Source organism: Notothenia rossii (assembly GCF_949606895.1).
Source record: "Notothenia rossii genome assembly, chromosome: 1".
Lineage (NCBI taxonomy): Eukaryota > Metazoa > Chordata > Actinopteri > Perciformes > Nototheniidae > Notothenia > Notothenia rossii.
In genome coordinates, this window is record NC_136912.1 from 66,769,457 (window position 1) to 66,796,034 (window position 26,578).

At 42.3% G+C, this 26,578-nt stretch overlaps 2 protein-coding genes and 1 pseudogene across 4 annotated transcripts in view; all 3 read right to left on the reverse strand.

Moving 5' to 3' along the window:
• LOC307037327 (interferon-induced protein with tetratricopeptide repeats 5-like) overlaps positions 1-8,166 on the reverse strand; it is a 122,437-nt gene extending 114,271 nt beyond the window's left edge. The window contains exon 1 of the mRNA XM_079678125.1: positions 7,979-8,166. The gene's annotated coding sequence lies outside the window, so the exon portion shown is untranslated. The remainder of the gene's footprint in view (positions 1-7,978) is intronic.
• The window catches only part of LOC307037200 (E3 SUMO-protein ligase KIAA1586-like), a 131,588-nt gene that overhangs the window by 13,519 nt on the left and 91,491 nt on the right, over positions 1-26,578 (reverse strand). For both annotated transcript variants that reach the window (XM_079677978.1, XM_079677977.1), the window contains 2 exons: positions 19,016-19,128; positions 6,674-7,368 (listed from right to left, as the gene is read on the reverse strand). In XM_079677978.1, coding sequence (XP_079534104.1) covers positions 6,674-7,368; positions 19,016-19,020 — 700 coding nt within the window. In that variant the 5' untranslated portion in view covers positions 19,021-19,128. The remainder of the gene's footprint in view (positions 1-6,673; positions 7,369-19,015; positions 19,129-26,578) is intronic.
• On the reverse strand, positions 14,686-17,989 carry LOC307045001 (interferon-induced protein with tetratricopeptide repeats 1-like; annotated as a pseudogene). Its single transcript has one exon. The product of its transcript is annotated as an interferon-induced protein with tetratricopeptide repeats 1-like (transcript).

Here is a 26,578-nt window from a genome sequence, read left to right on the forward strand (position 1 = left end):
TAAGCTTCAAATCGAGAGACTGAAACTGTATTTTCCTTTACCGTTCTGTGTTAATTTCACAATAAAGTTAATATTCATATTGTTTGATATTATTATGTTTTAACTACACCACTGGTTTTTTAACCTCCACCGCCTAGTGGTTAAAGCACGTTATTGAATTTTATTGTTGAATAAGTTTTATTTGATTTAAATATTAAGAGTAGCCTACATACAAAATTGGGGGAAAGTAGAAGACATGATAGAAATATAGAATAGAAAATATCAAGAAGATACTGTAGTGATCTCTACAATAAAACAGTTTAGTGCAGGACGTCCAAAGATATTAACAGGAGGAGGTGCAAAACAGACAAACTAATAAGGCTTTATTTAAACATTAAAGAATACATTAAGTTAAGGTCTTCTTTTAAATAAGAAAAAAACGTTGGGATTATCCACAGATAAATATGAAGTCTAACAAAGTACTTAACGTCCAATATATTGCATAGTTTATTTTGGCAATTGACAATCACCTTCCCTGAATTTAACTCAGGTGTAACTAAGGTCTGATTTAAGGGTTGTTTATCATCACATCATTAATCAGAATCTGCAAAGTAACTAAAATAAATGTAGTTGAGTAAAAATACCAGGTTAACCTCTGAATTGTAGTGGAGTAGAACAAAGTAGTATGCTGCCGTAACAAAAACATTTCCCAACTTGGGATCAATAAAGTATATCTTATCTTATCTTAAGATGATCGATGGCTACTGCCATATTTGCAAAATGTGCCTCTGAACCTTGACAAGTGCATGTTTCAGGCTTATCAATGAACAACAGGAGGGGTCACAGACATAAGACCAGCTGTTCAATAAAGCTCTTCTGACCTTAGGTGTAATGTGGGTAGGGCTGCCCCCCGATTAGTCGACCAAAGGTTAGTCGGCCAAAGAGTCTTTGGTCGGTCAAGATTTAATTGGTCGTTGGTAGCCGAAAAAAAGAAAAAGAAAAATACCGGGAAACAGGAGGTGACAGTGAGTCACTTGTTTTCACGTCAGATAAGCTGATAGTTTTAACCATGTCACGCGTAAAATCAAGAGCTTGGGAGCATTTCGAAAAAGTAACAGACAACCCGAACAAGGTGATATGCAAACTTTGCAAGCAAATATTCTCCTATCCTTCATCAACTACAAACATGACTTATCACCTGAAACATGTAAGTACCGTTCAAGCCATTAAAAGATGGACGCTCTGCGGCTCTAGCCTTAATAAAAAGCCTGTTAGATAAAATGTATTGTCATATTATGGGCTTTTAGGCTTAGTGTAAACTTAAATTAATGTGCATTTCTCTCAATAGGCTCATCCACTATACGTTGATAGGGCCACCGCATCTACCTCAACTTCATCTTCGCAGCCGCCATTGAAACTCTCACAGACAACACTCGTTTTGAAGCCCCCTCTTTCCGAGAAAAGAAAGAGAGAAATCACCGACAAAATTGCAGATTTTGTGGCACTGGACATGAGACCTGTAAACATTGTCGAGGGGGAAGGGTTCAAACAGATGATGAAGTTCATCGAACCGGGTTACACTGTACCCAAACGTGACACCGTAATGCACACCATTAAAAACAAATATAACACGACCAAACAGGTACTTTTGGAGAAACTTAAAGCCTGCACAGCATTCAGCTTCACTATTGACACATGGACCTCCAACCAAATGGATGGTTACATGACTGTGACGGCACACTTTATTTCCCAAAAATGGCAATTACATTCATTCGTGTTGGAGACTAAAGTGCTGGAGGTGAGCCACACGGCTGCCAACATAGCAGAAGTGATGGAGGAGTTTGGGATTCCGCCAGAAAAGAGGGTTGCTGTGGTACACGACAATGCCGCTAATATGGTGTTGTGCGCTAAACAGCTATCTCAAAACCCGTGCTGGGGTAATGTCCAGGGAATTCGTTGTGCGGGGCACACCTTGCAGTTGTGCATAAACGCGGCTGTTAAATTAGATCCCATCTGCCGAGTGATTGCTGCTGCCAGACGCCTTGTGGGAAAATTAAAAAAAAGTGCCAAGGCAACAGCAGCTCTCACTTTGAAACAGAAGCAACAGAATGTGGCTGAACACAAACTGATACAAGATGTGTCCACATGATGGAACTCCACTTATTCAATGCTGCAGCGTCTTCTGGAACAGAGATATCCGGTTACAGCTGTGCTTTCAGAACCCGGGACCACCCACCAGTCTGACCGAGATCTGGATCTCACAACTGCCCAATGGAGGACAGCGGAGGACATTGTCTCCGTGCTGAGGCCCATGATCACCCTCAACGAGCTGCTCTCACAAGATATAAACGCATCTCTGTCTGCTACGCTGCCGATGCTCGTCAACATGAAAAGGCGCCACTTGTTGAGTCGTGATGATGACAGCACGACCGTGAAGGCAGTTAACAAAAAAATCACAGAGGAAATCGACAAAAGGTGGGAGCTCACAGGGAGTCTGGAGGGCAGCATATATATTCAAGCTGCAGTCCTTGACCCACGGTTCAAGAGCTTGTCATTCCTCGGTGCAGAGAAACGGGACGATGCATACACAACGGTGTGGGATCTGCCTGAGAGTTTATCTCCAGCAGAAGAAGCTACTGCTCAGAGAGAGGACATTAGCGGCGCAGAGGAAAGTGAGCCCACACCAAAGAGGCAAAGGGAAAAGCAGCAGGACATATCAATGCTGATGGCCTTTGATGCAGATCAACAGACGGAAGAAGAGAAAAATGAAATGAAGACATACTTGGAGGACCGAACCAAGGTTGACAAGGGACCACTGATTTGGTGGGAAATGAATGAGGAACGCTATCCCAAGCTTGCCAGAGCAGCTAAGCGCATCCACTCCATCCCTTCCACATCCACGCCATCGGAGCGCATATTTTCCAAAGCCGGCTTCATTGTGAGCAAGACACGGTGCTCACTTCTCCCGGACAACACAGACAAACTTGTGTTCTTGTCTATTAATATGAGAAGACTAAGATCGGAGGGAAACCCTGAAAGTCAGTTAGTGGCCTAGCCTAATATAACACCATAGTTTTGTAGTTTATAGTTTTCGTTCTTTGTTCGTTCAACTGAAGTGTTTAAGTTAAGTTTTGCGGTATATTTATCATTTTTGTTTGCATTCCGACCTCAGGAAAAAACTGAAAGTTTTATTTTCATTTTGAGAATACTTCTCTGTAGGCCTGTTTACTTTTGCACTGATATTTAAATATTTAAGTTGGCTTGAGCCTATATTTATTTATTTGTTTGTTTATATAATTTATATTTATTTTACATGTTTAAAAGAAACGAAAAATATAGTTTAAATTTAGTTTTTTAACAGAAGACTGTTTTTTGTTTGTTTTATAAAGTTATTGTGTTGGTTTTAAAAGTTCATAAGTTGTGTGATGTTTTTATATGGTGTGTTGTGTTGAAATAAATTAACAAAATGTTAAGACAGTCTCCTTGTTGATTTTTCCAACACATTCAGAATCATAATTGAATTACTTGCCGGTTGCGCGAAAAAGGCGGTTTGTCTCTGCGTGCGCTTTCATTCGCGCCACTGGTCGATCAGTGGTCGACCAGTGGCCTATCCTGACGACCAGTGGTCGACCAGGAAAATTTTTGGTCGGGGGCAGCCCTAAATGTGGGTATATTAATTCAGCCATTTATTAATTATATGTTTTAAATTTGATAACACCACTGTGTTTCGTATCCCCTAAACCTCCAGGGTTTACACAGTTTAATACTGGCAACTTCTAACCCCCAGTTTCCACTGGGTTAGTCTGCGCCGCGCTGCGCTGTGGTTTTGGTCTAGCGCCATAACCCACCGGACGCGTCCCAGAAACGTTTCAGAAGCGTAGCGTCGTGCGTGCAGGCTCGCAGTTTTGTTATTGATTCGGGTTTAATTCGGGTATTAATTAGCTTTAAAACATTAATATGTAGTTGTTACCTTCCACTCCACAAACTGCAGCGACTAAAAACCAGGCCTTGTCCTTTCTGATGTTGTCCTTGTAGTAAGCATTGGTTACATCATATAAAATAGTGTGTTATTCCACTTCCATGATGAAAACCTTGTCGTCCATTGTGCGTATCGTAGTGGAGGTGTTGTGATGAAGGAGGGGGGTCTGCCAAATTAGTATATGTGGGGGATGGGCCTGGTCCGGATGCTCACCTTTCCACTTCCTGCGAGGGGGGGCTGCCTGCCCGACCTTACGTTACGGCTGCGCGGCGGCAAAAATAGGATTCATCCCGATTTTAGAGAAGCTCTGCGCCGAGCCGCTTCTGGGTTGCTTCTGGGACGCGTCTGAGCCGTAACGCGGCGCGTGTGGTGGAATAGCACCCATCGCAGCGCGCCGCAGACGGACCCTATGGAAACTGGGGGTAATCTTTTTCCAGTTTTGGAAAGTCTGCCGTGGTTCCATTCCATTTCAAAGAGCTGTTGACGCTTGGCGTAACCTTGTCGCACTGCCACTCCAACATCCAATCACAGGGCTTGATGACTAATCACGGGGTTTGTAAAGCAAGGTTGATGTTGTAGTCCCAAACGATATCTGGGGATTCTGGATAGAGTAGTGACTTCGGAAACTGTAGTGTCTAAACTCCTAAAAAAATATTTGTTTCTCTGAATCGAAGGTTAAAAACACAAAAGCATTGTACACAATTTAAACCAATCAATATTGTGTAATTAACAAGGATAAACTGATGTTTTTTAGTGGATGAGTAATGCAGATATCACTGTGTAATCATTTGACAGTGAGGGGAATATATCCGGATTTATTATGAAAACTTTGAGACCGGAACAACTGTTTTCACCCACGCTAACTTTACATGGAAGCTGCCGCATATACACGTTATCCTGGCGAGACCTCAAATCATCTTCGTAATATTTATTAAACTATAGATCCTACACATCGACTGGACGTGGATTCTAAGAGTACAATATACAAGAAATCGAATCAAAAAGCATTTTAATGGACAAACTATTCCACAATTTATGATGGTGAGGGTTATTTGTGAATAAACGTCCCTCCTGAGCGTTTGCAATGAACGGGCCGGGAGCATGTTTTTTCTTACACGACCACTAGAGCACCTTTAGTGGTCGTGTAAGAAACAACATACACTTTAAAACGTGTCTCTGGGTCGTAATAAGGGCATGAACAATCGGCCTATATGGTCGTTTTTTTGTAGGAGGACAGGCTGGTGTCAACAGGACAGGCAGCGTGTCATCTGGAGTTCAAGGGTACATCCTGTAGCACTTTTGCATTTTAAGAAATGATTTGGTTACAGGGCATACATAACAAAATCATCACTTAATTACATTTAATAACTACACAACAATCCAACAATTAGAAAAAGACAAAAAGGGATAAACAATAACTTGCTAAGTACAGTTGTGATTTCAGTTTTCACCGTTCACTATATAACTAGAAGGACATGTGCAAATCGAAAAAAATACATTTGATAATAATATATTATTTACATATGCCTCCAATACAATTTTCAATAACAAGTACATTAATTAAGAATTGGGTTCAAACGTTTTAATTCCAAAACACAAATCTTGGAAATAATTACAGGCAAAATTAATGAATGTTATTTAATTTTTTTATTTTGATTTGATTTTTGCTTCTTTAAAAGTATCCAAATGTTTTGGTTGTAGCTTAAAAGGTTTGAGTTTACAAAGAGTTTATTAGCAAACATTATGTATATTTCATAGCTTTTGTGTTTAACAAGTAAGACACAGCTTAAAAACAGTGCTCAGCAAATTTTTCTTCTAAATAGCGTTTGTCTGCTTCTAAAGTGCAACACACCATTGAAACCTGCCAATAAGACACTTCAAAATATATACATTTAGGTCAGTTTTAACGATGAAAGTCTAAAACCAATATAGAAAATGTATGTAACATTTTCAGAGTATGGGTGTTGCTACCTTGTGTATTCCCATAGAAGAAAAACAAACGTTTTTTCTTATTTGCAGCCAATCAAATTTATGAGGATGTTCAGATTATTTTTACTAATGCAATATCTTCTTCTTGGATTTCAAACCATTGCTGTTTAGAACACTATGGTTCTTGCAGGTTTGCCAGAAAATCTATTATTTCTCCGCATATGCTGTTCCTGCGTCTGTCCCTGCCTCTCTTCTCCAGAACTTTGATGCTGGCCTCACGAAAGAAGGATTGGTGCGGTATCTCTGCCGCCTTCATATGATATCGTATTGACATGTTGATATTGTGTTTTTGGAAATTTAAATAAATTGCATACTTGTTGTAAAGCATTTGTTTGTCTGCAAGTTCTAAATCCCTTTCTAGCAATTCCTGATAAATCTGATCAGCTTTAGCCTGACCATCATGTGACAGTGTGTATATCTGAGCAAGGTCTATTTTCTTCATAAGTGAGGAATCAGGGTAATGAGCAATCACCTCCTCAAGGAGAAGGATTGCTCTGTCTATCATGCTTTTCTCTGGGTGACTTTCCCTGGAAAAAATGATCTTCCATTTGTAGCAGAGTGTAGCACTTCTCTTCAGATAACGCTCATCTGGATGGTTCTTCAGAGCCTCCTCTGCCAAATCAATGGCCTCATCAACAGATATATACTTTCTGTAAACCCATAGCAATGGTTTTAAACCACTGTAGCTGCTGACAGGACTTCTCAAAACCTTTGTGGCTAACTCACGTGCTTCAACTTCTATTCTTTCTCCTCTCTGAGCACGTTGATCAAGGTAGTGAGCAGCAAGGTACAAGTTCTCTGGATCTTGTTCTTGGGCAATTCTCATTTTCTCCAAGATGTCATCTTCCAGCCCTGTCCTGCTGTGCTTAGAAGCATACATTAAGGCTAAGGCATGGCTAGTGTTCCACTCTCGTATGCCTGGATGCATCTCGATGGCGCTCTGGAAGTAATCTGCAACAAGTGTTTTGTCTCCACTGACCGTCATCAGCGCATAGGCTTTTTCAGCGTAGATCTCTGGGTGGAGCTCCTCCTGGGATAGAGATGGGTATTTTTTATTCAGGGCGTCGACCTTAGAGAGGTAGGCCTCGCTCTCTGCTTGGTCTCCCAGGTGGTGGTGCAGCCAAGCCAGGTTCCCGTAGTTCACCACTAACCAGGGGCCCTCATCTGCGCTCCTTATCCGGCTGAAGGCCTCTGTAGCCTTGTTGAAGAACTTCTGGGCGTCTTCATTGGATGCTAGCTTGTACTGAATGAACCCTCGCAGGTTGTAGATGTGACCCAGCCATCTGTTTCCATCATTGGTGCCAATGTCCTCCAGGTTGTCCCTGCGATGATTAAGTAAGGACGTTCTGATGTCAAGATCCCAGGTGAAGTGGCACTGCAGGGCTTCAAGTTTGGACACCAGTGTTTGACTCTGGGCAGCACTGATGGAGAATAAAAATAACAAATACTGAAACACATAATATTTGGGTTATTGTTATATCCCCTAATGTGTGCTATTATTTAATGTGTGATATAACAACAGACCACTCAGGGATATATGTAAGGTGAATGCTTAGAGCCCAACATGTTTAAAGACATGTAACAATTGAAGCCACATTGTGTTCATACTGCTGCCATCTGGCAACGATACTGAATAATCCGAACAAACTGCAGACGAGCTTCTCTCCTCGCTGTGAGACTCTTGAACTCATCCTCCATACAGCGCAGATAAAGAGTTGTTGTTGTTTTTTGTAGGAAAACGTCACTACAACTTACATTTACCATAACTCGAACCCTGAGTTGTAGAATGAGAATATATGAACTTTAAACATTGAACCTTTGACCTCATTGAAATACAAATAAAAATTATTACAGAAAAGAAGGTCAACGAAGAAAGAAGGGAGGGAGTGAAAATCTTGTTGTTGACTAGTTTAATTCATAATGCAAATATTTTGCGCTCAGACTCAATAACATATTAAATAAATCCGTTTTGGGTTTGCGTGCTCTTAAATTACTCATACAATGAAATTAAATTTAGAAGCAGCTTCTCACCTCATCATTCAGCTGTTTATTCGATGCAGTAGTTCTGTAAAGATTAGGATGGTTCTTGTCTTGATGCTTTGTGTTCACTGCTATAAAGGCAGTGATGTGTAGCTTCTGCTTATAGCTGTAAATGATAAGATGCTAAGGAGCACGCAGTTTTAAATGGTCTCACTGCTGACAAAGCAAACATAAGAGGCGAGGCAGGTCCATATCAAATGTTATGATATTATGGTCTTATTACACCTTGACTATAATTTCCTAAGAAGGAAACTAAAGCCACATATCTCTCATGACTCATATGTTCTGATTATATTACCTCTCAAGTGGATTTAAGGTTAAACTCTTTATCTTGGAGTGTTGGAGCTATACATTGATTTATATTATTTAATCGTTCAACTTTTATTTAGTTGATTGTATATGTATCTTGTATTTACTGTAATGATTTCAGTTTATAAAGTAGTTGTTTATAGTATGCTTTTATTTTGATGGCAGGTTTGGTCACAGGGTGTTTATGTATATATTGGAGACAGGTGTAGGTGGGATTAGCGAGACTAAATGGGCATATGTTATTTTTACCAGGGAAAAGTCAAAAGGAGGCCACAAGAAAGGCAAAAAGGGCAAGATATAAGATAACCATTGATCTTGTACTGTTTGATATTGGATCATTAAGTTAACTGCCAAATTGAGATTCTTGCCTGGACTTTGGATCTTTATTTCTTTATAATTTCGCAACTACACTTAGTAAAAAATACAAACCCAAGGTGCCACTTTCTTTATGACTGCACCCTCACAATCAGAACCCATTACATTGGCCAACCATGTGTGCATTGGCAAGGACTTATATATAAAGGTGAATTTATAAATCTAAAAAAATACTTCAAATTGAAAAGGTGGACAAGGAAGCCCTCATATGTATACATACATGTCTATATACATATATGATTTATTGAGAAAGGGACAGTGCATGATGATATGTAAATTAGTCGTGGCATTATTTAATACATATTTATATAATATTATTTCCTCTTTGAGCAGCAGCTGTATGAAGAGCTGTCGGAGACACCTGCTGCACCATGGCGCTCTGCTGCTGCCATCTACTGCTGTAACCAGGTTACTGTTTGGATACCACTTCCTGTTGACAGGGTACTGCTGGACTTAAAAAATCAAACACTTCTTTTAACATAAAAGCTTATCTTTGATCTTTTCTCATATGTTCCCTTACGGCCCCGTCTACACAGCAGCGTTAAAAAAATCTTCCAACGCTTCCAACGCTTCTCTGCCCATTGACTTTGAATGGGGTGATGTCACTTTGCCTCGCTTTTCGCCGAACTGAATTGTGGGGAAGCAAAGCGAAGATTTCCAGGATTTCCAGGATTTTCAGGATTCAAAAGTTGAGCAATGTTCAACTTTTGAAGCTGAGCTGGAAGCGTCAGCCAATCAAATCCCGTTTATGCAAGTCTGACAGTACAAGCGCTAGCCAATCAAACCGTGTGCAAGCTGGGAGAGCCAGACCGCAGTTCATTTTCTACATTCCTGAAAATGGAGGAGAAATGAGTTATTGCGGTAGCAAATCACCCGGTTCTTTATGACCAGTCGCTAATAACTTACCGGGATACAAACCGGAGGAACCAGGCATGGAGGGAGGTGGCAGAGACAGTGGGTGAAACTGGTAGGTTTTCAACTGTTTGGGGATTTTATATTCAGTTTACTTCGTTTAAACATTGCAAACTTGCTAGCAAGCATAGACAGTATCTTTAGCCAGCATGGAATGTAGCATAAAATAGCACCATAGACATTAATCTCATACATGTTCATCATAGCCCTTCCCGCTGACACTTTACCTCTGCCACATCATAGACTATATGCATCACATTAATGCACACAATGTCATACTCCTTTCTGCACATATTCTGAGTGGAGAAGAACCGGGCTTTTTTGCTTTGTATGTCGGGGGCGGGATATTCATGTGATTGGTTGTTGGTCGCGTTGCTCGCAAAAAATCCCCCAGCTTTCAGACACGGCAAGCTCCAAGATTTTCAAGATTTTTTTTTAAAGCTGCTGTGTGGACGGGCCGTTATCCATTGGGAACATTCTTATACAGCTCTTTTGTTTAATGCTAATCCTTTTTGATTTAAAAGTGGAATATTTAAGCACCTTTTGTGCAGTAAGGCTAAATTATGTAAGAGAATATGCATGTATTAACCCTAAAGCGGCCCTTTTAATTGTTTTTTACAGTATAGAGGCACTCTTGACTTACAATCAGTTGCATCATGCAATAATATTGAGGTTATACCAAGCAGCAAACACTGTTGAAGAGCCGGGACGCCTATAGAGAACCACAGTGACGCGTCGTAAAACCAGGAAGTAAACTTCTTCCGGTTCCTTCGTGAAAAACCAATGCAAATTCTCCATAGGATTTTGGAAAATAGCTCGAAATAAGGTCTGTGGTTGACACACATTTAAGAGAGGGATCACGTTTTGTTCAGCCGGATAATCTCCACATGTCAACCATACTTTTATAATTTTTGAATCATAAATCTAGTCGCCAAAAGCAAAATGCTAACGTTATGCTATAAACGAACTACAAGCCAGTACAGCAGCAGGGTCGCACGACTTCAACGTCACGCCAACTTAAGACCGTTTTTAATTCAGATTTAAACTGAAAATTCCTTTATTTCAAGGCTATGATATCCACAACGACAAAACAGAACACTCACCGCAGAACTAGTCATGGTACAAGACGAACCGACAAAGACAGACAGAAAACCCAGAACTTAAATACACAAAAGACTAATCACACAACAAGACACAGGTGAGGAGGGAGGAGGAAACACAGGGGCCACAGGTGAACATAATCAGACAATCAGGAAGGGAAAACAGACAGACAGCAACAGGCAAGACAGGAGGTGACACTTTACAAAATAAAACAGGAAACAAAAGACAGAAAAAGACAAGACAAAACACAACACCGACAGATCGTGACACAACTGACTTGCACTGAAACTGCACTTTGAATACTTTAAATATATTAACATTTTAAACTGTAGGCTATACCCCGGTTATCTAGGCACTTTTTGTTTTGTTTAATGTATACCACGTTTATCTAGGCCGTTTTTGTTTTGTTTTATGTATACATGTCACACTGTGGGAAATGATATTTCAAGATTTCTGGATGTATAACACATGTCGAATTTTTTACAATAAAGCTGACTTTGACTTTCGCGTGCTTGCATATTTTAACAAAGCTTTTCATTTTAGCCACACTGAATTCAACTAGAAGTCATGGCTGTGTCAATTACCAGTCTGATATCGTTTTACAAACATGACAAGAAGAGTGTAGATAGAGGAGAGAACCACTACAAGTCAGGACACGTTACAGTGCAGCCTAGATGAAGGTGTGCTTACCGGTGTTGTCAGGGCTAGCATCAGGGACAAGGTTTATAGTGTCAGTGAGTAGTGATAGCAAGAGTACCGTTAACCTAGAGTTAATTTATTCACATTAATTCCCATCAACAAATCAATTGTATGTGTCACATGAAATCTTTATTAGGCAAGGCAAGTTTATTTATATAGCACTTTTCAAGACAAGGCAATTCAAAGTGCTTTACAAAAAATGAAAGACATTAAGAAAATGGCATTTAAAATCAGTCATTAAAAAGAAAAGCTAATAAAATAAACATTAAAAGAAAAAATACATGGATAAAAGTTACAGTGCAGTCTAAGATATGAATAGTTCAATTAAAAGCAGCGACAAAAAGAAAAGTCTTCAGCCTGGATTTAAAAGTAGTAAGAGTTGCAGCGGACCTGCAGGTTTCTGGGAGTTTGTTCCAGATATTTGGAGCATAATAACTGTACGCTGCTTTACCATGTTTAGTTCTGACTCTGGGGACAGAAACCAGCAGCAGTATTTTGAAATATATTCTTTGACACACAGGAAGCCAGTGTAAAAACTTCAGAACTGGAGCGATGTGATCCACTTTCTTAGTATTGGTAAGGACTCGAGCGGCTGTGTTCTGAATCAGCTGCAGCTTTCTAATAGATTTTTTAGTGAGGTCAAAGCGTGTGACTGCTTCCTTTATTGCCAGGGTGCTAGGGCAACAACAGGCCCTTGATGGTGTTTTGTATGTACAGTGGGGGACTATGAATGAATGTGAGGGCGTCAGGGCATTCACCACTGCAACCCAGATGCAGGTCCATGAGTCAGATTTGTGGCTCTCCCAATCAGGATTGTTGGGGGCATCTCCAGATGGTCTGGTAGGGTCTTCCGCTGTGCTGGAGGTAAAGTGTCCCTACGGAGCCAGGGAAATGACAATTAGTGAAGCATTGCAAATCAAGGGCTTCTGTGTCAGTAAGGAAGGAGAAACATTCAGCCTGCGTGAGGAACATCCTTACTGGCACCAAGTGCAAGGTGAGCTTCACCTCCCTGCAAGAAAGAAGAAGAAATAAAAAAATTGGGAATCGTTTTTAATTTACATTTACTCGCCTTCGCAATGTTGTTGTTGTTGAGTGTTAGGTTTCCTGTCAGCTCGTCTGTTGGGAAGATATAAAATATTAGTTTCATGAAAGTCACACCGTCACATATAAGAGCATTAAGACATACAGTACATAGGCTAAAACAAAACATCTAAAGATATAACCTTGCACTTCGATAAGTCTCGTGAACATTTTCACTATTTTGACATTTTTATAGATGAAAATTGAACTAAAGAAATAAATGGTAGATTAATCCACATTGAAAATAGGTGTCAGATGCTACACTAATTATAATAGTTATATTTCTTAATGAATTAAGATAAGATATTATTGTATTGATCCCATTTTGGGAAATGTTTGTGTTGCAGCAGCATAACAAGAAAAACAAAATATAAGTTATTATATATACAAAAGTATGTGAGGGATGGAATATTAAATTGAATATAAATGTAAAATGTACATGTGATTTTACGTCCAAGAGAAGCTATGGAGCAGAGAGTTCTCTGCCAGCCAGAGGTGATTTGTTATTAGTTCAATATGTCAAACTGATTTCCCTGACTACAATCTTTAGTTACATGGTGAAACGTTATGCTGCTTGTACCAATTAGACTTATCATATACAGGACTGTCTCAGAAAATTAGAATATTGTGATAAAGTTCTTTATTTTCTGTAATGCAATTTAAAAAAACAAAAATGTCATACATTCTGGATTCATTACAAATCAACTGAAATATTGCAAGCCTTTTATTATTTTAATATTGCTGATTATGGCATACAGCTTAAGAAAACTCAAAAATCCTATCTCAAAAAATTAGAATAGTTCCTCAGACCAAGTAAAAAAAAAAGATTTATAACAGCAAAACACAATCAAACATTTGAAAATGTCCATTAATGCACTCAGTACTTGGTTGGGAATCCTTTTGCACGGATTACTGCATCAATGCGGCGTGGCATGGAGGCAATCAGCCTGTGGCATTGCTGAGGTGTTATGGATGCCCAGGATGCTTCAATAGCGGCCTTTAGCTCATTAGCATTGTTGGGTCTGGTGTCTTTCAGCTTCTTCTTCACAATACCCCACATATTCTCTATGGGGTTCAGGTCAGGGGAATTTGCAGGCCAATCGAGGACAGTAATGCCATGGTCAGTACACCAGTTACTGGTGGTTTTGGCACTGTGGGCAGGTGCCAGATCATGCTGGAAAATGAATTCCTCATCTCCATAGAGCTTTTCAGCAGACGGAAGCATGTAGTGCTCTAAAATCTCTTGGTACACAGCTGCATTTACTCTGGGCTTGATGAAACACAGTGGACCAACACCAGCAGCTGACATGGCTCCCCAAACCATAGCTGACTGTGGGAACTTCACACTGGATTTCAAGCAACTTGGATTTTGCTCCTCTCCAGCCTTTCTCCAGACTCTGGCGCCTTGACTTCCAAATGAAATACAAAACTTGCTTTCGTCTGAAAAGAGGACTTTGGACCACTGTGCAACTGTCCAGTGCTTCTTTTCCTTAGCCCAAGTCAGACGCCTCTTCCGTTGTCTTGAGTTCAGAAGTGGCTTGACCATGGGAATACGGCTATTGTAGCCCATTTCCCGGACACGTCTGTGAACAGTGACTTTTGATACCTGGACTCCAGCTTCAGTCCACTGTCTTTGAAGCTCCCCCAAATTGTGGAAGCGACTCTTCTTCACAATGCTGTTAAGGCTGCGGTCATCTCTCTTGGTTGTGCAGCGTTTCCTGCCAAATTTCCCCCTTCCAACAGACTTTTTGTGGATGTGCTTTGAAACTGCACTCTGTGAACAGCTTGCTCTTTGAGAAATTTCTTTTTGTGTCTTACCCTCCTGATGGAGGGTGTCAATGACGGTCCTCTGGACAGCAGTCAGATCAGCAGTCTTCCCCATACTTGTGATTTAGTTTACTGAACCAAGCTGAGTGTTTTTCAAGGCTCAGGAAACCCTTGCAGGTGTTACGAGTTAATTAGACGATTCAAGTGATTCGTTGAACACCCTACTAGTATACTTTTTCATGATATTCTAATATTTAGAGATAGGATATTTGAGTTTTCTTAAGCTGTATGCCATAATCAGCAATATTAAAATAATAAAAGGCTTGCAATATTTCAGTTGATTTGTAATGAATCCAGAATGTATGACATTTTTGTTTTTTTAATTGCATTACAGAAAATAAAGAACTTTATCACAATATTCTAATTTTCTGAGACAGTCCTGTAAGCCACGCAGGTTTTAATAGGATGTATTCATTATCTTTACTTATGTTGCGGTCTTTTCAGCAGCGCCATCTCTAAAACGGCGATACATTCACTACCCATCATTTACATTTCACAGTGACATGGACAAAAATGTAACATCAGCTTACCTCATGGCACGAATCCAGACTCCCCTTTGGAAAACATTGGCCGGGAAACAATAGAACAAGCACGTTTCATGCGAAGACCTGTGGCTGCAACCCGGAGCAAAACAACAAACCATTGCGTAGCTAACTAGTAGCGCTAGCTTTAGCTAACGAAACGAACTGCCGAGTAAAATTGGAAAACACTGGTAATTAATTATTCTATAATTTGTAAAACTACAGTGTTAAAAACGACAATTTCAAAAATACCGATTCTAATTGTCAGATATAGATATACAGATACTAAAGATAGGCATGTACTTGCTTTCAAGCAGAACACGGGGGGAAATAAACTTAGCGGGAGTGTTTACGTGTTAGGCGTAATGACGTACAACGGCCTCGACAATTTCTGTAGTCCTATTCCGCCACTCGGTAACAACAATTGTTTTTCAGACACTTAAACTCTCCAAAAATCACCAGTGGGGTCACTGCTGATGTATTTAATGTCGTAGAACAAAACGTGATTTATTTCTTAAATTTGTGTCAACCACAGACCTTATTTCGAGCTATTTTCCAAAACCCTATGGAAAAAATGCATCGCTTTTTGACGAAGGAACCGGAAGTGCTAAAAATGCTAACTTACTACCGGGTTTTTGGACGCGTCACTGCGGTTCTCTATACGGAAGTGGCACACACTGCAGTTCATATATTGGCCGATAGGGACTGACTGCAGAAAGGAGCAATTTCCATAGACCCCCATGTTAAAATGTCCAACTTTACAGCAGAAAAAAACCTGTTTCTACCCATGGATGCAATACATATTATTATGAATATAGTTAGATTCCACCTTCATGATTATGGATATGTGAGTGAATTGTTTTCTAACACGACCCTTTTATTTATATTAGGTCTTAACGTTTTTGCATAAATTAGGGCGTGGTCACATTGAGTGACGGCTCTGTGATGTGACTGCTGCTGTTAGCTTCTTGTCTCTCTGCTAGCTGCTCCGTGAAGCTACAAGCACTCTGCCTGTTCAGCTCATCCAGGGAACACAACTTGCCCGCAGCCGTGTTTGTTTGTTCTTCATGCTTATATATCGGACTACTGTGACTCGCTCTGCGGTTGGAACAGACGGTGCATGAATGCGGTTTTGCGGTAAGTGAAATTTGAGTGTTTATGTGTTAATGATTTTAATCAGCTACGTATTTAATGTTAAGGCTTGGGTTAGCGTGTAAGCGAGTGGTAGCTACATCAGTGCTAACGATGCTAATAGTAGCCTCAAAGTTAAAATCATAGACTATATTTATAAAGGTTCAAACGAAATAGACAAGTGTTAAGTGGGATAATACTGTACAACAAACGGCTTCTGTTTGAGGTTGATAAAATAAGGTCATCCTTGTAACTTAGAGAGATGATTAGTAGGAACTGTATGCATCGCTAAGGTTAATTTAAATTGGCTATGCTCAAGTATGTAGACAAGCTAATGTCGAAGTAGTTTATGTGAAATCAACCTCACAATAAGAGTCTATGGGTAATAAATATTGAAATACCAATCACACATTTTTATATTACACAAATAAAAGCTTACGGCAAAGCACATTTCATAGGTTATAGAGTATTTTAGCTAGAAAGAACCGTGCACATGGAAAACACATACACATAGTTCAGGAAAACAACATGTCAACAATCAGTGTTAAAAAGGATTAGGCTTGTTTCATAAATCGAGTGTAGGCTACTACTGCTGACAGTTTTCCAGTGAATAAGTATAAGCTTTTAGATACATCTTTAAACAGCCTATACTACTTGTTAAAACTGCCTTTAAAGTACACAGCGTATTTGTAGGTAATGCAATACCTATGTTTTTTTCTGATTGTTCTCCCTGTGCTGTCAAGAACACTACGGCTCTTGCAGGTTTGCCGCAAACTCACTTATTTCTCGGCACATTCTGTCCCTGCCTTTGTCTCTAATCTTCTCCAGAACTTTGATGCTGTCCTTACGAAAGAAGGATTGGTCCGGTATCACTGCTGCCTTCATGTGACATCGTATTGACATTTTGCGATCCTGTTTTTGTAAATGTAGATATTTTGCGTAGCTGTTGAAAAGCACCTGTTGGCCTGCAAGTTCCAGATCACTTTTTAGCAGTTCCTGATATATCCGCTCAGCTTTAGCCTGACCATCATGTGACTGTGCGTATATCGTGGCAAGGTGTATTTTCCTCATAAGTGAGGAATGAAGGTAAAGAGCAATCACCTCCTGATGGAGACTGACTGCTTTGTCTAGCATGCTATTCTTTGGGGGACCCTCACTCCAAAAGAGCCTCTTTTCGTAGTAGCAGAGAGCAGCCCGTCTCTTCAGATAACGCTTATCTGGATGGTTCTTCAGAGCCTCCTCTGCCAAATCAATAGCCTCATAAGATACAGTATATACTTTGTGTAAACCCATAGCAATGGTTTTAAACCACTGTAGCTGCTGACAGGACTTCTCAAAACCTTTGTGGCTAACTCACGTCATCTTCAATACTTTCTCCTCTCATAGCATGTTGATCAAGGTAGTGAGCAGCAAGGTACAAGTTATCTGGATCCTGTTCTTGGGCAATTCTCATTTTCTCAAAGATGTCATCTTCCAGCCCTGTGCTGCTGTGCTTAGAAGCATACAATAATGCTAAGACATGCCAGCTGTTCCACTCCACCATGTCCGGCTGCATCTCGATGGCTCTCTGGAAGTAATCTGCAACAAGGTTTATGTCGCCGTTAAACATCATCAGCGCATAGGCTTTTTCAGCGTAGGTCTCCGGGTGGAGCTCCGTCTGGGAGGAAGATGGGTATTTTTTATTCAGGGCGTCGACCTTTGACAGGTAGGCCTCGCTCTCTGCTTGGTCTCCCTGGTGGTGGTGCAGCCAAGCGAGGTTCCCGTAGTTCACCACTAACCAGGGGCCCTCATCTGCGCTTCTCATCTTATTGAAGGCCTCTGTAGCCTTGTTGAAGAAACTTTGGGGGTCTTCACTGAAGCCCAGCTTGTACTGAATGAACCCCCGCAGGTTGTAAATGTGGCCCAGCCAGGAGTTTCCATTCTCAGTACCAATGTCTAACAAGTTGTCCCTACAACGTAAAAGTAAGGACCTGCTGAGGCCAAGATCCCAAGTGAAGTGGCACTGCAGGGCCTTCAGTCTGGACACCAGTGTTTGAGAAGCACTAATACAAAATAACAAAGTAAAAATGTTTTAAAAACATCCTGAATAGTTTAATACAAAATGCCTCTGAAGTTTGCAACACATACCCACTGTTAAACTAATGTAGAGGAAGGGAGAATGGAAGGAAGGAATGGAGTAAAAATACTGAATAGACGGATAGTAAATGATTAATTCCACTTAATCCCTGAAGATCATTATAAGTGAGGGTTGGAACGTACAGAAGAACGATTGGTAATTGGGAGACTTGCATTCGGGCTCAACTCCCCCTTCACCAACACAACATGCATTACTGCTGCTTCTGTTTCAATCTGCCTGTCAATCTCACACTCTACTTTACCCCTTGCCCATTAGCAAAAAAACTTAAATCCTTCACTACCTCACAACTCGGAGGGAGCGTTCCACCGTTCTCTGGCATAGACCCATGGCTTCAGACTTCAAGGTACTGACTCTCATCCTGACTGCTTCACACTCAGCTGCTAAGGGCCTAATTATTGCTGGACACCATGGTCTGTCAACAGAACCACATTGTCTCAAAATAGAAGAGGCACACTGGATTGGATAATCTCCTTTGGCGACTGCAATTTGAAATCGTGTTCATGGATATATTAAAGGTTATCAGGGAAAATCCCAGTGGAGGCCAGAACTCTGACAGAGAGACAACAGACGCAGCTTTCACTTTGGGTTCAAGGTGATGACTGTTTGAGATTAGAGCTCATAACTATGTTTGGTTTCTTTCTTGTTCAGCATACAGGGACTAGAACTTTCATTTTGTTGGGTAACCAAGAGTTGTAGAATGACAATATCCGAACCTTGAGGCTTGAAACTTTAACCTCTAATAAAATTAATACAAAATAAATATAGAATAGAAAAGCTGTAGAAGGAAGAGAGGGTTTGGAAACATTTATATTCAGATTCATATATTCAGATTCATACTGCTAATACCCTTGAACTCAAATCAAGACATTCAATAAATCCTAATGATACTCATTATATATTCTCACAATGATATATAATTCAGAAGCAGATGCTCACCTCATAATTCAGCTGTTTCCTCAAATCAGTAGATCTGTAAATGTTGGGATGATTTTGCTCTTGATGCTTTGGGTCAGCTGCTATAAAGTCGGTGATGTGCCCCTTCTGCTTTGCTGTAAATAATGAGAGATGTTGTTGAGCATGCAAATTGAAATGTTCCCATGTTATTTTGGTCTTGTTGCACCTTCACTTTTTTTTCTTAGGAAACTAAAGCCACATATCTAACTTGACTCCGTAAATGTTCTGTTCATATTTCCTCCAAATGTAACTCTAACTGTAACTTGATGCCATTATGGATTAAATAATCAAACCAAAAGATGCTACACTTTGAATGGCTGCAACTTAAATGCAATAATAAAATGTGACAAGCATGGAATCACGCCTGAACTTGACTAAGGTTTTTTGCATTGTTACAGATGTAGCACTGAATTTCAGACTCCAGCTTACAGCTTCCTGCCTACGACCTGCCAAAGACCAGTATAGAGGAATGTTAAGCCCTCCCACTATTTTCCAAGAGGGCGTTGCAAGATTTTCAATTTCAGGTTTTAACCAGGAGATGGCGCTTCATTCACAAATACAGAAAGACTAGTTTCATGGACTTTCAGTTGTGTTTTGAAGAGCATTTGAACACATCAATATTTTAGATCAACTAAAGTATATCTAATCTTGTAATTCAATAATATATAGTCTTTATATATTAAATAATCATAATAATAATGTAAATGTTTACATTACACTTCTTTATTTGTAATGCTCATACTTTTACCTTTATAATCGTTTGCTTTAATATGCAGTATATTTTTTGTATATTTTTGTGTTTGCTTCCTCCTGCTCCCTTTCGGACACATACTGTATGATTTATTATTATTATTAATATGAAGATATTATTAAGATAAGATAAGATGTTACTTTATTGATTGAACATTTTAGTTTAGAATGTGCTGTCCCACGGTAATTCAGAAGGCTCACAGGTCACATTCCGACCATTATTTAAAACAATAGGTGCTTTCACACCGTCTACAGCTTGATTTGTATAGAGGGAGCTCTGTCAGTTTTCGAATTACCCATTTGCTTTCGGGGAGCCCTATTTTTTAGAGCACATCCTGCTACTAAATATGTCACACGCACGCTCTGTTGACTGGCGCAGCAGCGCGGATGCGATCAATTGCTATAAAAACACTCTTCTACTAATACAGACGGTGTCACTATGCCAGCGGATGTGGCCGTTGTTGAAGCCTCTTCAGGCTCCGCATCGGCAGGCCTCTCCCTCGGTGTGGAGCTGTCAAGCTCGACCCTAACGCCGCTTACAGCCGGCCAACTAAAAGTTGTTTTCCGTTCACGTTGTCATTTTTAGACTCCTTCGCTTCTTTGCTTGTGAATCCAAAAGCTGTGACGCTTGGCTGTTTTCGTTTTGCAATATTTTTTATTACAAAGCCAGAGTTAAAAAAATATCAATATGAACATTTCAAATACCGCGGCAGCATCACCGCCATAACCATAGCAACGTAAGTAAGAATGCAGCGCCGCCACGTACAGATGGCAACAACCAGACATATTCACAAATATAAAACAAATATTCAGAAACTGTAATTAACAATAACTATTATTTATTTCAAGAACTGTTATTTACAGAAACTCAACATTTCTAATCTGTGTGACACAAATATGCACGATTGTTTTGGGCTCCCCCTATTTATCTCAATGTCAGCCTTCAGGGGAGCTCCCTCCCTCTTCGGGGGAGCCAAGCTCCCCCTAGCTCCCCCCCATTTCGAACAGTGTCTGTGGCTGAATGGCCAGCGATTAGGTGCGGCGTATTTATCATAGGTGATCAGAGCTAACTGCCTGGCGTCAGATTTCATTTAAAAAACAGATCTGATTTTAAGACTATTTCTGCGCTCATAAAGAATGATAAGAATAAGAATAATGCGTATTGAACTGGTTTCATTAATTAGTGAGTTTATTTAACACGCGAACCGCCAATCGGGTCAATTTGTGTGATGTGTGTTGTGTGTGTGCAATGTAATTTTTTTTCAATAAAATATTAAAGTCTCCCAGTCCGTGACTTTTACTGAAAGTGTGTTATGTAGCACCCTATGTTGTTAAAAATTGCATTCTAATAGCGTGATATGACGGGTTTAGGTAGGCCTATACAAAAACCTCTGGCGGTTCTAGTGTTAAGGTAATTAGGTACAGTAGAAGCCCTTTTTTATCAGTAACGAATTTAGCAGTTGAACATAAAAGTCAACTAACTGAGGGTCACTTGCAATGAAAGTGTTGTGTCTAACTGTAAGCTTGTCACTCAGAGTAACCTACCGTTAATTTAGCTGCTGGAGAAGAAAGATCAAGGGGGGAGGGGGGGAGAGAGCTATGGTTGATGGGCCATTAGTTGTGTAAATACACAGCTGAGAGCTGCCGTTTCATTCAGACTGTTTAAAAAACGGTAACAACGGACTATTTTTCTTAGCGGATGCATGTCAATTTAAATCAATACATACAACTATTTTTTAAATCAATACATACAACTATTTTTTAAATCCATAAAAGCATTTAAATTAATATTGGGAGTCATGTCTTTACTTTGTTGAGAATGTGGCCGTGTAATAAGCGGGATAATTTGTCACGGTTTGTGAAACAAGCAGGACCCAAATGCACCCCTGTACCCCTGGACGCTCCCAACCATCGACTAGAGCAGACAGCCAAAGCAACGGTTAACTCCAATATCTCCTGCTCGAAAGGATCTGCTGGGCCCATATATCTGGTCCGTTCGTACTGTCACGGTTTGTGAAACAAGCAGGACCCAAATGCAGATTTAAACCGAAACTTCCTTTATTTCAAGGCTATGATATATATGTACAATGACAAACAGAACACTCACCGCAGAACTAGTCAGGGAACAAGACGAACCGACCAAGACAGAAAGACAACCCAGAACTTAAATACACACAAGACTCAATCACACAACAAGACACAGGTGAGGAGGGAGGAGAAAACACAGGGGCCCAGGTGAACATAATCAGACAATTAGACACACCAGGGAAACAAATGACAAGACAATAACCCAAAGGAAAACATGACATGGAAAACAGCAAAAACACCCAAACCTACAAAACTATAAACGTGACATAACATGAGAATCCTGACATAATTTGCAGCAACTTGTTCCTTATGGGAGGGGGTCTGGAGGACGGGTCTCGGGCGGACGGCCCGGGGCAAGGCAGAATTCAAAAAAGGGGAATTTGGGCGGACGGCCCGGGGGCAAGGCAGAGTTCAAAAAGGGGAATTCGGGCGGACGGCCCGGGGGCAAGGCAGAGTCCACGGAGGGAATCTCGGGCGGACGGCCCAGGGGCAAGGCAGAGTCCGAGGAGGGGTGAAGACCAGACAGCTCCGGAGGCCGGTCAGGAGCCGGTGTCGGCCAGATCCCTCATGGAAGAGGACACAGGACCGGCAGGACACCCGGCAGGAGAGCAGTCGGCTGAATCCCCAACACAACAGGACATGGAGTTGGCAGGACCCCCGGCAGAAGGGCAGTCTGCGGGACCTCCAACGGCTCAGGACATGGGGCTGGCAGGACCCCCGGCAGAAGAGTAGTCTGCGGGACCTCCAACGGCACAGGACACGGGGCCGGCAGGAACCCCGGCAGAAGAGCAGTCTGCGGGACCTCCAACGGCTCAGGACATGGGGTTGGCAGGACCCTCCGCAGAAGAGCATTCTGCGGGACCTCCAACGTGACAAGACATGGAGTTGGCAGGACCCCCGGCAGAAGAGTAGTCTGCGGGACCTCCAACGGCACAGGACATGGAGTTGGCAGGACCCCCGGCAGAAAGGCAGTCTGCGGGACCTCCAACGGCTCAGGACAAGGGGTTGGCAGGACCCCCGGCAGAAGAGTAGTCTGCGGGACCTCCAACGGGACAAGACATGGGGTCGGCAGGACCCTTGCCAGAAGAGCAGTCTGCGGGACCTCCAACGGCTCAGGACATGGGGTTGGCAGGACCCCCGGCAGAAGGGCAGTCTGCGGGACCTCCAACAACACTTGAGTGGGTTGGTTCGCCAACAGAACCCGGGGAGCTGGCGTCGGACGGACAGCCAACAGGAGACGAGGTGCTGGAGTCGGCCGGTATGCTGACAGGAAATGGGGAGCTGGCGTCTGACGGACAGCCATCAGGATACGGGGGGCTGGCGTCGGACGGACAGCCAACCGGAGACGAGGTGCTGGAGTCGGCCGGTACGCCGACAGGACTCGGGGAGCTGGCGTCGGACGGACAGCCAACCGGAGACGAGGTGCTGGAGTCAGCCGGTATGCCGACAGGACATGGGGAGCTGGCGTCGGAACCATGGTTACTGGAGCCGGCACTGAAGCCGGGACCATGGCTGTAAGGTCCGGTTCTGGAGCCGGAAACATGGCTGTAAGGTCCGGTTCTGGAGCCGGAAACATGGCTGTAAGTTTCGGTTCTGGAGCCGGAAACATGGCTGTGTGGGCCGGCACTGGAGCCGGAAACATGGCTGTAAGGTCCGGTTCTGGAGCCGGAAACATGGCTGTAAGGTCCGGTTCTGGAGCTGGAAACATGGCTGCAAGGTCCGGTTCTGGAGCCGGAAACATGGCTGTAAGGTCCGGTTCTGGGGCCGGAACCATGGCTGTAAGTTCCGGTTCTGGGGCCGGAACCATGGCTCTTGGGGCTTGAGCTGCTAGCTTGGCCTTGCGGCGACTCTTCTTAGCAGCCGCCTGAATACTCCGTGGACCTCCATAAGCCAGACGAGTTCCAGAATATGACTCCTGGACAGGAGCAGGAACTGGGGCAGAAGCACGGGTTGACTTCAGACGGAACCCACCAAGGCGTATGGTGCCAGGTTGGGAATTGGGAGACATGGAACTAGCATGCCTGGGGCTAGCAGGCCGGGAATCACACACTGAGAGGAAGTCCAAAATCCAGCCAGGTAAGAATTTAACTAAACCTGGTTTCTCCATTGCCCTCTGGTGTGCCTCAGCCCGAACAGCCTCTCGCTGCTGACCCCTGGACGCTCCCAACCATCGACTAGAGCAGACAGCCAAAGCAACGGTTAACTCCAATATCTCCTGCTCGAAAGGATCTGCTGGGCCCATATATCTGGTCGGTTCGTACTGTCACGGTTTGTGAAACAAGCAGGACCCAAATGCAGATTTAAACCGAAACTTCCTTTATTTCAAGGCTATGTACAATGACAAACACAACACAACAACACTCACCGCAGAACTAGTCAGGGAACAAGACGAACCGACCAAGACAGAAAGACAACCCAGAACTTAAATACACACAAGACTCAATCACACAACAAGACACAGGTGAGGAGGGAGGAGAAAACACAGGGGCCCAGGTGAACATAATCAGACAATTAGACACACCAGGGAAACTAATGACAAGACAATAACCCAAAGGGAAACATGACATGGAAAACAGCAAAAACACCCAAACCTACAAAACTATAAACGTGACATAACATGAGAATCGTGACATAATTTGCAGCGACTTGTTCCTTATGGGGAAAATAACACCCGTCATACGTGTGTAGTAGGGCTGCCCCCCGATTAGTCGACCAAAGGTTAGTCGGCCCAAGAGTCTTTGGTCGGTCAAGATTGAATTGGTCGTTGGTCGCCGAAAAAAAAGAAAAAAACCGGGAAACAGGAGGTGACAGTGAGTCACTTGTTTTCACGTCAGATAAGCTGATAGTTTTAACCATGTCAGGCGTAAAATCAAGAGCTTGGGAGCATTTCGAAAAAGTAACAGACAACCCAAAGAAGGTGATATGCAAACTTTGCAAGCAAATATTCTCCTATCATTCATCAACTACAAACATGACTTATCACCTGAAACATGTAAGTACCGTTCATGCCATTAAAAGATTGACGCTCTGCGGCTCTAGCCTTAATAAAAAGCCTGTTAGATAAAATGTATTGTCATATTATGGGCTATTAGGCTTATTGTAAACTTAAATTAATGTGCATTTCTCTCAATAGGCTCATCCACTATACGTTGATAGGGCCACCGCATCTACCTCAACTTCATCTTCGCAGACGCCATTGAAACTCTAACAGACAACACTTGTTTTGAAGCCCCCTCTTTCCGAGAAAAGGAAGAGAGAAATCACTGACAAAATTGCAGATTTTGTGGCACTGGACATGAGACCTGTAAACATTGTCAAGAGGGAAGGGTTCAAACAGATGATGAAGTTCATCGAACCGGGTTACACTGTACCCAAACGTGACACCGTAATGCACACCATTAAAAACAAATATAACACGACCAAACAGGTACTTTTGGAGAAACTTAAAGCCTGCACAGCAGTCAGCTTACCTACTGACACATGGACCTCCAACCAAATGGATGGTTACATGACTGTGACGGCACACTTTATTTCCCAAAAATGGCAATTACAATCATTCGTGTTGGAGACTAGAGTGCTGGAGGTTAGCCACACAGCTGCCAACATAGCAGAGCGACTCAGCGAAGTGATGCAGGAGTTTGGGATTCCGCCAGAAAAGAGGGTCGCTGTGGTACACGACAATGCCGCTAATATGGTGTTGTGCGCTAAACAGCTATCTCAAAACCCGTGCTGGGGTAATGTCCAGGGAATTCGTTGTGCGGGGCACACCTTGCAGTTGTGCATAAACGCGGCTGTTAAATTAGATCCCATCTGCCGAGTGATTGCTGCTGCCAGACGCCTTGTGGGACATTTCAAAAAAAGTGCCAAGGCAACAGCAGCTCTCACTTTGAAACAGAAGCAACAGAATGTGGCTGAACACAAACTGATACAAGATGTGTCCACATGATGGAACTCCACTTATTCAATGCTGGAGCGTCTTCTGGAACAGAGATGTCCGGTTACAGCTGTGCTTTCAGAACCCGGGACCACCCACCAGTCTGACCGAGATCTGGATCTCACAACTGCCCGATGGAGGACAGCGGAAGACATTGTCTCCATGCTGAGGCCCATGATCGCCCTCACCGAGCTTCTCTCACAAGATATAAACGCATCTCTGTCTGCTACGCTGCCGATGCTCATCAACATGAAGAAGCGCCACTTGTTGAGTCGTGATGATGACAGCACGACCGTGAAGGCAGTTAAGAAAAAGATCACAGAGGAAATCGACAAAAGGTGGGAGCTCACAGGGAGTCTGGAGGGCAGCATATATATTCAAGCTGCAGTCCTTGACCCACGGTTCAAGAGCTTGTCATTCCTCGGTGCAGAGAAACGGGACGATGCATACACAACGGTGTGGGATCTGGCTGAGAGTTTATCTCCAGCAGAAGAAGCTACTGCTCAGAGAGAGGACAGCAGCGGCGCAGAGGAAAGTGAGCCCACACCAAAGAGGCAAAGGGAAAAGCAGCAGGACATATCAATGCTGATGGCCTTTGATGAAGATCAACAGACGGAAGAAGAGAAAAATGAAATGAAGACATACTTGGAGGACCGAACCAAGGTTGACAAGGGACCACTGATTTGGTGGAAAATGAATGAGGAACGCTATCCCAAGCTTGCCAGAGCAGCTAAGCGCATCCACTCCATCCCTTCCACATCCACGCCATCGGA